This window comes from Mesitornis unicolor, unplaced genomic scaffold (assembly GCF_000695765.1).
Source record: "Mesitornis unicolor isolate BGI_N332 unplaced genomic scaffold, ASM69576v1 scaffold11487, whole genome shotgun sequence".
Lineage (NCBI taxonomy): Eukaryota > Metazoa > Chordata > Aves > Mesitornithiformes > Mesitornithidae > Mesitornis > Mesitornis unicolor.
Genome location: NW_010197305.1, coordinates 69,343 through 82,717, shown reverse-complemented (window position 1 = coordinate 82,717; position 13,375 = coordinate 69,343). Strand labels below are relative to the sequence as shown.

General features: G+C 45.6%; 1 protein-coding gene across 1 annotated transcript in view; it reads right to left on the bottom strand.

The window, feature by feature from the left end:
• The window catches only part of LOC104544028 (reticulon-1-like), a 109,467-nt gene extending 96,098 nt beyond the window's left edge, over window positions 1-13,369 (bottom strand). The window contains 1 exon segment of the mRNA XM_010188769.1: window positions 13,294-13,369. Coding sequence (XP_010187071.1) covers window positions 13,294-13,312 — 19 coding nt within the window. The 5' untranslated portion in view covers window positions 13,313-13,369.
• Window positions 13,370-13,375: the final 6 nt, after the last annotated feature.

The window sequence follows — 13,375 nt, the reverse complement described above, 5'->3', positions numbered from 1 at the left end:
ATCTTCCTATTTATTCAGACCATTCATATGGATGGCCAAGATAATTCTGAGTTTTCATGGTCTTCCTTGTATTTTCTCAGTGCAAGATGTAGGAGCTGGGAGAGGCCGGCCAGTCTCCAAGGGTCTGGAGCACACTGGGTCCTGCTGTGGCACAGCACTCCTCCAGGTAGCACTCGCATGGTGAAAGGTTGAGCAAAGCTGAAGAGAAGGGATTTTATGTCCTTCCAGTCGAGTAAAAGAAGGAATTGAAAATGTAAAAGTAAAATGCAGTCAAAAGTTTATTTTAAGAGACATTATGTTAATACCTCCAACTAAGCAAAGGGTGAGAGGAGATGGTTTTGCTAGGAAAGTCTGCCTCCAGAGCTCATGAACGCAGTGGACCAGAAGGCACCTGCTGAGTTTCTGAGCTTAACCACCTCCCACTACAAGCACCACATTACCTAACTGCCTCCATAAACTGAGGGGAAATCCACCGTTTATGAAATCCAAATGCTTAAGAATACTTTGGACTTCTTCTTGCTATTCATTTTTCTGTTCATCCTGATCACTCATGTCCACTTCGTATACTTTTGTCCTTGTGTCTCCACTGACTTTTAGTATAGCTCATTCCTCCCGGCTGTTTGCCCTTCACTGGCTTTCCTTCCTTTGCTCAGCACCAATACGCAAGTCACATTTTTAAGTGAGTAAGGGAGGGAGCACTATATAATTATTTGAATTCAAGGATGCTGGGCAGCTGCTAGGTTGGGGAACGATGATGGCTTCATGCCTTTTTTACCACGGTGGTGCCAAAGTCATCTGCCATAAAGAGAGAAGAATCTGCTTGGTATTAATTTTCAGCAGCAATTTGATGGGCTGGACCAGGAGGCAACTTCATTTTCACCAGTGACAGAAGAAAGGCCATGCTCCTGTTGAGTGCAGTAAAGAGGTGCTAACAGATCTCCCTCGCTAGTGCACCAGCTTTTGGATGTAATGGGTATTTTCAAGCTGAGAGTAAAGTGAGTTGATGTCGTTGCTCTTTAGACAGCAATGGCAAAGAATGAGTTGTAAATGTGGGGCTGAAACGAAGCGCACTGACTGCGGTTGTGTTTTTCCTGATATTGGCTGGAAGTGGAGCTATTGCAAGGGAAATTCTGTCCTGTGGGAAAACTGAATAATATTTTCAAATTTCTTTTCAGCTCAAATCGAGGGGAAACAGCAAACCTTTCTATGGAAGAGAAAGCTCCCCAGGAAAACTGTTTGGAAACGCTGAAATGCATTGCCTTGGCAAATTTAGCCGTGTCAGCAGGCACAGCACACTGTATCCCTTCTGCGTTGTTCAGTTGGAAGGGTGAATGCCTTTGCAAAATGTAACTTAGGATCCTTAATATGAATTTAAAAGTGAAAAATGGGGGGGGGGGAGCTTTTTCCATGCACTTAAGTAAAAATAGCTGCCCTACATTTTTCAGGAGAGAGAAATGACTTTTTGGGCGTCTCAGCCTGAGAGGCCCCACAAACTGAGTCACAGATGACAAAGCCGAGACCCCTCTGGAGCAGCCTGGCATTGCCTGGGGCTCAGCAGACCCAGACCAGTTCAAATGCAGCTGCTGGGGACTCTTTGTAAGACCCTTCACTCCGCTGTGCTTACATTGTAATAAGCGATCTAGTTCCTCACGCCTCCCCAAAATGCAACCTGAGGAACACCGGCTTAGTCTTGCATTCTCCGTTTTTCACCATCTCTTGGAAAGCAAAGAATGATGTTGGCAGAGAACTGGCCAAGAAAAAGCAAATAGAAACACAGAGGTGTTATAAAGCAAGGCTCCAAGTACTACAGTCTTGCTAAACTCCTAATTCCAGTAAATACCAAAGACTCAAGTGGGTTATGGGCAGGGGAAGGGGAAAACTGGAGGATGTGACATTTCCATTTCCAAGATGTTGCTCATATGCTGAAAAATCCCTTTTGTGCCCGTTTAGAACAGCGGCAACTTTGCTAAGATCAAACCTTTCCTGAGAAATTCTCTTTGGTTTTTTTGCAAATCAGCACATTCTGCAGCACATTTTTCTTGCCTTGGCGGGGAGGAAGGTGTCAGGAGTTACCACCCAGCTGTGACGATACCTTGTAGGAACAGGCAGGAGAGGTTCCTGAAATCCTCATTGCTGAAGCTCAGGCTTTGAGCAATGGAGCAGAGGGACTGTGTCCACTCACTGCTAAGAGCTCCAGGCTGAGACGGGCAAACATGGAACATATTTTATGCAGATGTCAGACTAAGAGAACAAGCAGTCAAAAAGGGAGTGACTAAAGCTGCACTTCTGGGACCAATTCACAGACCTGTGTAGAAACAGTTTGAGATCCATCCTGGGCAGAGCGCATTAGAAATTATCTTGATGAGAAAGGGGAAAAAACTGAAGCTATTCTGTGCATCTTCCTACTCTTTAGGGTGCAATCAGAGCACATCCTCAGCACTGCTGTTAGCATGCCTCCACCAAAGAAATCTCAGCAAAGCACTGAGCTCACATTTTCAAAGGTGATGTTGGAAAACTTCCCAGATTATATATTTCCCTCTTTAATTTATACCTCTGAGGATACTGCTAATCAAGGAGACAGCGAAAGTAGTGAAACATCCTCGGGCCCAGGTTGATTTATTAACAGCAGTTGCATTATTCTCACTTGGAGAGCGATGCTAGGAACCCAAGCTTCCAGAAAAAAACCTTGTTTGCTGGTAGGTTATCAAATAGAAGCTGACAATGTACTTGCACAGCAGATATGCATAAGTGCATTGCACAGTATGATTCATCTGCAAAACATCTAGCATGCTAGATGTGCGGCTTAAAGTAGGTTAGAAGAACAATACATTAAAAAGCAACAGCAGAGAGAGAGAAAGGGAAAAAAAAGGAGCCCAAACTCTGAAGTCTCTTACTGGGAATGATACATTTTCTTCTCACTCTTTGTTCAGCTCTCCCTGCTTAGGTTGCTTCTGAATAGAGTTTGGATGGCATAGGAATGGACAACCGTGTAAAAATACATGTAGCTAGGCAAATATTACAAATGCCATCTTCATGGCCTAGAAGATCTACCAAATATTCCAGGGATTATGCATGGTCTGTTTCCCACATTCAAAGTGAGAGCAGATTGCATATATTTTACACAGCACAAATCCCCAAGCCTGTCTTTGACCTGAACTTCAACCACAACTGAATTAGAAAGGCTTGTGCCAGAAAGACTTCGAAGGGGAAAAAAGTCCCAAAACGGCAACTGGTTTTTACTGTGATAGATGTTCAGGTGATCCACCATGATTTCCAGTAGTATTTTTTAGGGTAGGGAAAAAAACCAACAAAAACCCACGTGCATAACATGGCAATTCTAAAGTAAAACAGAGAACTTTGCAGGCCAGAATTAGTGCATCACAATGGAACGGATCTGTATTTGGGATAAATGTCCTACTACAGAACCAAACGTTGACAAGGTAGATTTCTAAAATGAATTGATTTGGGAATAATTTGAAAACAAATGCACCGCTTTCTAAGATTTCACTATTTTTAACACATTCTTTTAATCCATGTATCTCTCGTGGAAAGGAATTTTTGTCTGATGGGCCAGTTTCCGAAAAAAAATAAATTTCAGGCAATTGGGTCCTTTTTTCCTTGGCATGAGCAGACACAGGTATGTGTGTTCATAGGCAGCGCTCTTACTTCACTTATGTAAAAGGAATCCGGTTTTTACTCGGCGACTCCGTATCTGTGCATGTGAACAATTATTTTCTTGCTTGACTTTTCTGTCCTGCAAGCCATATACCCACACTAAACACACACAAAACTTTTTAAGTAGAGAATTAGATACCATCTACTAAAGATCTACTCCAAATTGTAATGTAAAAACCCTATCTTGCCTGTAACCAAGATGCCACTTTGCAGGCGTTTTGATACACGGATCTCTGCTTTGTGACAGTGGTAAACAGAGCTACTGCACAGGGGATCCAAACCCCTATTTTCTGTCATGAACAGGGTGTTGAGAGGAGATTGGGCCCTCTGGGACTTCTCCTGACTCTCACACATCATCTTGGAGCTTTGCCTTTGGGGCAACACCTTTCCTAGAAACCAATTATGGTCTGAGAATTACAGATCATACGCAGAGACTGTCATGATAACCAGGGGGTTCTGCAAAATCAATTCAGTATTCAAGCACATACTTTTGCTACGGCAGCAGAGAAAACGGCACCAATGCGAATGCTGCATTACGACTTTTTTAAAGAGCTGCAAAAGCTGCAAAAAAGATGAACCAGCCTCAGCTCTAGGTCAGTCCCACATCAAAAGCAACTGTCTCAATTGAAGTTTGGTGCGCAGCAATATTGTAATACTGCAGTTCAGAGCTCTGTTTGGTCAGTGATGTTTATCAAAGGTATAAGCCTTTGTAATGAAAAGGAAAAAAAAACCAGCAAACATGGTGCATCCTAAGACAGAGATAAGCACTAACCAGAAGATGAAAAACTGGTGAGCAAAATCGGGATACGCATTTTTATAACTTTTATAAAGGACAGGAGAAGGCATTTACCTTTTTACAACTACTGCTTACTACAAACACCGTATGATGACTGTTCCTATCATCCAGCTACACCTGCACACAGAGCAGTTAAGCCTCCAGTTCAGCTGAAGTGCACATTAAATTTCCAACGTGTTCCATTGCTGAAGTCAACAGAATGAAAATACCCTGAAATGCAAACCATTTCCTACCCATATGAGCAGCAAGTGCATCTCTTTTGCCTCTACATTAAGGACATTAACGGAAAGACCTAATTAAGACCGATTGGAATGCAGCCCCCCTGTACATCAGTAGTCAGTGGAGAGATGGTGAAACCTCATTACACCTTCCCACAAAGCCCGTGGGGATGCTGCTCCGTAGCTCAGAGCAGAGAAGAGATGCTGTGCTCCCCAGGTTTTTACCAGCCAACCCATCCGTGGCCTCGGTGCACGTACCCGGGGAAGGGAAGGGGACACCGCTGACTCAAATATGGGTGAACACTCGTGCAGTGGTAGCAGACCTAGAGCAACTTGTAGGCTTTGCTCAGGATCCTGAGCTTTTAATCCTAAAATCATTGGCAGGCCAAGAAGCATTTCCAAGCAGAGGTGCTCTGCTGGCTACGTGCGTGTCAGTACCTATATGGGGTGAGAGACTCCCCACCTCCCTGGCATGCAGGATGCTGTCTTTGGTGAGTGTAGACATCCTCCCTGCATCAGTCTTGCTACCTCCACATTGGGTGGCGGGATTAGGCCTGCAAAGGGCAAACTCCCTTGCTGATGGCAAGACATAAATGCAATCTGTTTCTTCACCGATTCCTTTACAAGTACTCGCGAGTGCTTTTGGAAGCAATGAGTTATGGGGCCAGGCTCAGCAGAAAAAAACCAGTTCAAACTCCGATGGCTCAGGCTGTCTGCAGCTCCTCTCTGCGCAGTTGTGCTGCAGGGTGAGGATTTTTAGGCTGCCTGGTTATGCAGCCAGTGACTAACACAGCACAGGCAGGGAAAGGTTGGAGATGTCGTTCAGATCTGTGATTTCTGCATTTGCAGCTTGGCAATGTGTGTACGAAGGGTGGTTTGACTGGGGTGAGCGACAGCCACCCGAGGCTGTTTGGGTCAGAAAGCACTGCCCACACTGGCAGCAAGGGGCTCCTGCCCAGCCCCGTGGCCAGAGTCTGCGCCCTGGGGCCGTTGTTTCTCCTCCTTGGCCACATGAGACATGGACTGATATTTCCACAGAAAAAACCGCAGAGACAAGAGAAGCACGAGAGCCCCAGGGGCTGGGAGCAGGAAGGTTTCCAGCCTGACAAGGCTGCCCCATACATTTGCTTCTACTGGCTGTACTGAACAAGCCCTTCAATGTCTTTAAAGCTACCAACAATAAATCAGCTGCAGTTAATAAATTCAGCACTGCTGAAAAGTAAGATGTAACTGGTGTTCCAAGCAAAGCCTCCAGCTGACATAACCCTGCAGGTCTGCAGAGTCACCCCGGCACGGAAAGCATCCCTCGGCAAGCGTCCTCCCATGCTCCGTCCTCACCTGCTCCCAAGCAGACACCTGGCTGCAGCGCCACATCCGCGACAGGAGTCACTGCTGTGCAAAGGAGATTTTGGGAATGCTGCAGCTGTTAACGGCAGTCGTGCTGAAACATCTCTGAAGAACCAGCTACCTTTTCTGATACGAGATCTCAGGATAACTGGAGGCTGTATCATGGGCAGGCACCTCATCACAGCAGTTAAAGAAACATTCAAAGAACTCTTTTAGCAGCTTTAATTTAAATAAAGATGGAAAAGCCCACTTTTAAGGATTATTAAAGTATAAAGCCAACGCTTATGAGATAACACCTTAATATTTGAAAGAGACAGGCTCACGAAGGCTGTAGTAATTTCTAACAAATTTTAGTCTCAGCTGGACACACACAACAGATAAAATAAACCAACAACAACATTATAATGATGTTCATTCCAAGTTTCCAACATCCTTAAATGTTAGTTTTCACAGTGCCAGAACGAACTGGGTAAGTGCTGGTGCCTCCATTTTAGACACAAGTGACCTGAAGCGGTCTGGTCTAATGGTAATAAAGTCACTTAACCCGTGATGTTCCTCCTACTTCATTTACCCCTCAATTCAGCAAAACAAATGCCCACCTTTAAGCATTAAGACCATCCTATTTTTTCTTCAGCAGTTAAGAATGCGCTTATGTTCCATACAATTAGGATCATAAATACGTTTTTGAAACAATGAGGACTGAAATAGGTGATTAAGGTCCCCTCTATTCCAAGTCTTGTCTTGCAGGTGAGTGCCAAGAATTTATTCTCCCTGTTGAAGGCATGGGGTTTCCTGGAGGATTAGAATGACCATAAATCTGAAGTGTCTTAAAAAACAAGAATACTAAATGTGGGGTGTGTTCCTGAGTGCTGAATCATGGCAAGTCTACAGCAGCACACACATTTACTTTTCTTAAATTAGAAAACTGATCATAAATAATGTTTCGTTACTTGAAACATGGTGATGGCCTTCTTTTCTTTTTAAAAATCAACAAAGAACCCAAGAAAGACAAGAACCCTCAGAATTTTGTAAGCAGCCCTGATCTGACAGTAAGAGAACACAACATGAAAATCAGACATAAGGACATAAACACTGCATGAAAGATAGAAAACGCTTAGTGTGTACTTGGCCCATTTTAGAGGGACTGACTGCTTAGGAGGGAAAGTGAGGCGAATTCCTAAGTTGTCACCGATTTAAAAACCCTAAACCCTGTTGGGAAACCTGCAGCACAACTCCTTGGGTATTTCAGGAACTTTGAGCTAAAACACCCGCGCAGAAAATAATCAGGTCTTGGTGCCAAATCAGGTCTCAGGGCCTAAAGCAGAGCCAAAGTCTAGTCCCGAGCATTGCGGGTCAATCCAGACCATGCAGTTGGGCCGGCATCCTTTGTGGGACAGTCTGCGATAAAGACCTGAGGTATCTGCCCAGACTTCTCCAGGAGCACCGAGCCTGAGGCAGCGCCAAGGCATTTGCTGGGGTTGCCATCCCCAGGCAGACTGAGAGCGCACTCTGAGTGTGCACATACTGCACACAGCAATTTTTGAGAAAAATGTTGTGTAAGCCATGTAGCTGAATGGCATTTTCCAGAGCTGCAGAAAAGAGGAGGCGGATGTGCCTCCCAGGACCCTTACACCAGAGATGTACTGAACCACCAGCTCAGGGGAGACTCACAGCCCACAAAATACTGCAACATGCAAAACTCAATGCTTGCTGCAACTGGGACATCCAAAGCCTCTCCCTTCCAGGCCGTTCTCCTCCTCCCCAGCCTCTCCTCCTCAGTTCCTTGACTATAAATAAAGCATTTCATTACTGAGTGATGAAGATTAAAATAAAGCAGGTGAGTCACCGTCCTTGGGACTACTCTACTCTTTAATTTGCCTCATCCTCTTCCTCAACCCATTTTCAGACCTGAAGGCTGAAGAAAATCCATCAGCATGGAAGTTAAAGTGGGGATGGAGCTACCATTGGAAACAGGGCAAAGACAGCTGCATTTTTATCTGCATGGAGCTGAGAACTACATTGCTACACAGATTTTAAATCAGGAGATTTTATGCACCCCAAATCACACTTTTTACCCCCAGATGCAAACCCTTGCTGGAGGAGCCCAACAGGAGCCATTGCTCCTACTTTACCCAAGTGGGAATGAAGGATGGTATTTCAACAGGAATTCTTTTTAGTTGACTGATTGTGGGCTGTGACAAAATGGCCACTTTGTCAGGTTTCATGAGAATTACAGGAACAGAAGGGTCCAAGAGGAAATCTGCTGGTTGTCTGTCCCTCTCTGCAGAATCTGCTTGCTCTCACAAAACACCAGGGGATGGAGAGAACCTCCACCAAACGATCTCCATCACCCTCACTTCCACCAATATGTCAGAGGTTTCGAGGGTCTAATCCAGGGAGCAGAGAAAAAATAAATGCAACTCTCTAAATCAGGAAGGTCTAAAATGTCACTAATAGAATTGGCATGAATATATACTCTTCCAAAGTGAGATTAAATCTGGCCTCAATTGGCTAAATCTGAGCAAGATTGCCTGGCAGTTGAGGACGTATTTCCATATGCTTAGGTGAGTGAATCCACTCTATCGAGATTTCTGCTACAACAACTTGAAAGATCAGGGTTTGGATCTTGGCATTGACAGTGCACGTGGCCTTGAGAAGTACATAGAATGTATTGGGTTGGAAGGGACCTTTACAGATCATCTAGTCCAACCCCCCTGCAGGAAGTACATTGCCATGGATGCTTATGGAGGGGGAGCTTTTGCTAAAGCAAGACTTGGAAAGGGGTGGGAAGACCATAAACAGCAGCTGAGCCAGTTGCCTTGGGGGACCTGCTGCATCTGATTGTGCTTTGACATCCCCAAAATGCATCAATGCCAAACCCAAGCAGTGCAGATGCTCACATTCATACCTACTTCTCTCCAACCAGGTGAACCACAGGGCACTCAAGCTGCCTGAAAATCGCCGAAACTCTCTTTTATGTTGAGGTATAAAGCCATCAGTAAGTCACCTTCTCCAGTATCTGGAGGAAAACAAATAAATTGGGATTTGCACGTCAAGCATTACCAGTATAAACACAAGCTTGTGCTAGGAGCCGCTCACTGCAGCCCCTTGCTGGCAGGGGGCTTGATGGGTCAGTCTGTGGTGAGCATGTTTGGGTACATGGCCCCAGCTTTCAAACTCTACCTCTACAAATCACATCAATTAGAAAGATCTTTTTTAAAAAAATTCTTTACTAAAAGCACTGAGCCTAGGCAGTCCATCCTCATGACGGAGCAGCAGGACCCAGGACCACTCATGGTCTTGGGCTCTATGTCTACACCCATCAGAGCACAAAGTGTCCCCAGGGTTTGGTATCTCACTTCTCCTTGGCAGGCAGAGGCTGCTCCTCAACTCATGTGCCTCATCCAAGCAGCTTCTAGTCCCTCCTTCTGTCCCATAATCATAGGACTTTCATGTCACTGAGGCACCTTTGATGATCCCAACCAGACGGGTTTCCACAAGCCCCATTTGCCATCCCACGGTGTGCCCACAGACCCACCCCAGTTGTTAATGCCATGTCCTGTGGAACTGGGGCCACCTCTCCTTTGGGCAGCTAGACCCCACCTGCGAGCTGTCTTTGGAGCCAGCTGGCAATGGGGCAGGATGGCCAGGGATGTCCCAACTGCTGTGGCCAGTCTGAAGGCAAACAGCATCCTGACATGACTATCAGCAGGCAGGGCTCACTGGCAGCTCTCAACCTCACCCACGTGGGCATAGGGACATCCCACTGCTGCCTGTAAATCACCCTGCAGATGTCCACCGATGCGCAAGGCTGCATACAACATCCTAGATCCTGACACAGGAATCACCATTTGAATGAGCTCCTGCTCTTTCCCCCCACTTTTTTCCCCTAAACACACCTGCACCGTGGAGGTACACTCCATTCTTACATTTTGCCATTTCTCAAGGGAACCATATGTATTTATCCTGGGGAATGCCTGGTAGCCTGTGCAGTATTTTGGGAAGTAATTATTTTCAAGGCATTTAAATCACTGTTGTTGTATAAAAATAAACAGCAGAATCTGTGACCAGATGGTGTGTTGGGTGACATGGGGCTTTCTTCACCAACACGCAACTGCTCACCAGCCTTCCAGGACTGCTTCAGTCTCCAGTTCTTGCAAGAGCTGCCTGCAAGCTCCTCTCACCCTGAACCAAATTCGTCTTTGGGAAGGAGAGAAACTCCCTATTTGAGGGAAACATTTTCAGCAAAACCCAGGGGCCAACTATAAAACCAAGAGAAATTTCTTTGTCCCTGCCCAGAAGCTACTGGAGTCGATTTTCATGGTAGCCCTGCAGGAGGAGAAGCAGATGTGGGATCTGCAGCTCCGAATTGCCCTGACTTTGCTTGCAAAATCTCTGAGCTTTCCACTCCTTGTGGCAATTTTTTTCTGCAGTCTCAATCATTGCTGATTTTGGTTGATCCGAAGAATAAGGAGTGAAATCCACTGCTTTTCATCATTCAGAAACCACTCAAAAGGTTTTGAGACAAAGCCAGTTTGGCTCAAAGCTGGGCCCACAGCCAGCTTGAAAATACTCCCGAACCTTTCAACAATCCCTGGCTGGTTTTCAAACTTAAAACAAAAGCCGAGATCAGGGAAAGTTTGTGAATTTTTAGGTTGTATAAGAAAACTTCTGTACAACTTGTGATAAATTCCCATCATTTATTTTCAGTTATTTTTGTGCTGGGAGAATCTCTCAATCTCCAAACCCTGCTCTTGCTTCCAAGAGCATAACTTTGTTTTTCCACAAAAACAACTGGTCTGAGAGATGTGGAGGAAGATACGGAATGTGTCAGGAAGCTACCTGGAAAACAACATCCAGTTCGCTCTTGTTTGGATGCACTTTTCCTTCTCTAAAGTCTCCCCCAGGTGCCCCACTGTATAGGGAGTATTGGAAGTTTATGGCAGTGTGGCAAGTTGCTGGAGGAGGTGTCTCCCACGGGGTCCATTCCTACAGCTTAGGAACACGCAGGAATCTCCCTCTGAGCAGGAGAATTAAAGAGCTTTCTGAAATACTTGATAGTTTTAGATGTTCAGCAACATGACAGAGCTCTTATTCAGCAACTTAAGAAAATGTAGTCACCCAGAGAGAACAGGGTAATTATTTACTTCCCCTGGTGAAAGCAGCAGGAGCTGTAGCTGTCTAGGTAATGCGGAACAGAAATCCAGGGGCTGCAGCCACAGACAGGCGAGCGCAGGACCGCAATGGTCGGGATGCTGCTCTGTCTGCCATGGCCAGCTAGACACACACACAGACACATAGCAGTTACTTTATTAAACAGGGAGAACAAACTGGAAATGTTTAAAACACACTGCTACTCTTACGATATTGCTAATTTGACAGTCTGTCAATCCACAGCTAGCAAACACCAAAAAAGATCTGTATTGCTCGCTTTATCTCCACCTTGCCACAGTTCGACACTTGCAAACAAACACATCTAGAGCCCCTTCACAGAGGATTCCAAAAGCTGAAAATTTTCTCTCTCTCTTTCTCTTTTTCCTTCTCTCTTTTCTGCATTCTATAAGTCTGAATCTACAGATAGGTGATGCCTGAAGAAGCCTTCATTAAATGTAAGCAGTATCACAGTCATTCAACTTCCTGGGGATTTACACTATTTAAAAGACCACCCCTCTTTGTTCTGCAAGCTAAGATCCAGCATGGCCATATATTTATACATCAGTGAACAACAAAAGCTCACAAGATCCTTTTCCCCTTCTTCAAGTCATTGTACTCTTGAGGTAACCCTACCTGGAGACCCCGATCCTGCCCCTGTTCTCACACACCTCCCCCCTCGGCACCCTGAACAGCCTTACATTACAAGCCATCTGCCTCTCTCTCCAGTACAAATCATGTTTCACAACCTACCACTCGCTCAGCTCAGCGAACGAGCAGCACATCAGCAGATTTGCTGCTTGCCCAAAGCTGCAAAACAGCAAAACATTTCCCACATCAGCTGACGGGCGTTAGAACCCATTTTACTACTGAACTCAGTAGCATCAAGCAGACAAAAAAGCACCAGGGGAAACATCCATGTTGAGAGCACACACACGCACAGATGCACACTCAGACCCTGAAGAAAACCATGCAGATGGGTATCGCTGGAGCAATACATATAGTCACGCAGACTGTGCTGTTTATGGGCAGCTACTCTTTGTGCTGATTGACTGGAGGGGATTAGAAAGGACTCGGCCCGAAAACGCAGTTCCTAACGCTCCTGCAGCTATTGCATAACAGAGACCAATTCCCGTCCCAAGACCTGACCCTCAACTTACTCCAGACAAGTTTAATGCTGTCAGGCTGCATAATGGAAACGTCCACTTCCCAGTGAAGAGCAATCCAGATGGGATCCACCAGCTGCCCCAGGGCTGGGTTATTTGGTTATTTGGGTTCCCTGATGGGCAGCAATGGGAAAGAAAGTGGGGAAGTGTCACCAAGAAAGAAATGGAGTAAATTTTTTTTTCCAAACATTTCTAGCAGGAGCTACTGGAAGCTGAAGCCTTCTGGGGTTCATTAATAGATATACACCTGCTATTAATACATCAACTAAAGAAATGAACTCTAAACCAAGGGAAATCAAGTACAACCCAAAAGTAAACTGAAAATCAATGAACCTGCAGACCTTAGCTAAACTAAATGCACCTTAAGTCAAATTCACCTAAAAAGGCAAAAGAAGGAAAACACAGCCACCAAAAAGTCAGTGATTGAATGGACGTGTCTCAAAAGCATGCAGAAAATATACAAACACTTCAGGATAGGCACTCCATTAAAAGCTACATATTCACATAACGTAAGGGGCAATGCAGGAATCCTAGGTACATGGGGAATATCTGGAGTAACTCCCTTGAGATGTGTCACTCCAGATGTGTACAGGTGTACAGCAAACGAGGACAGAGCCCCATCAAGTCAAGTGAAATCAAATGCCCTCCAGCATTTGACTGGAAGCTGGGTGTCCTGTGCCTAGCAAACTGCAAAGAGCTTCAGGGAACTTGGCTGGGTCCTGCATCCCCCCTCCCCCACATCAGCAAAAATTCTTATTTGCAAAGGCCGCAACTGCTTGTTATTTTCTGCTTTCCTCCATACGCTCACTAACTCCTTAGCAATGTTTCCAAGCATCCAGGCTGGGAGAAGACCTGGGGAAGGGCCGGGGACGAGGCAGCCAGGAGATGCTGCTGGCAGGGCCCCTTTGTTGAGCATCTCTAGGTACCCCTCGCCTTTTACCTGGGGATGCAGTCGCCATGGCAACGGGCGGGTGTTCCCTGGCGGAGCCGAAAACCAGCTGTTCCCGCTGCTGAGCCCCATC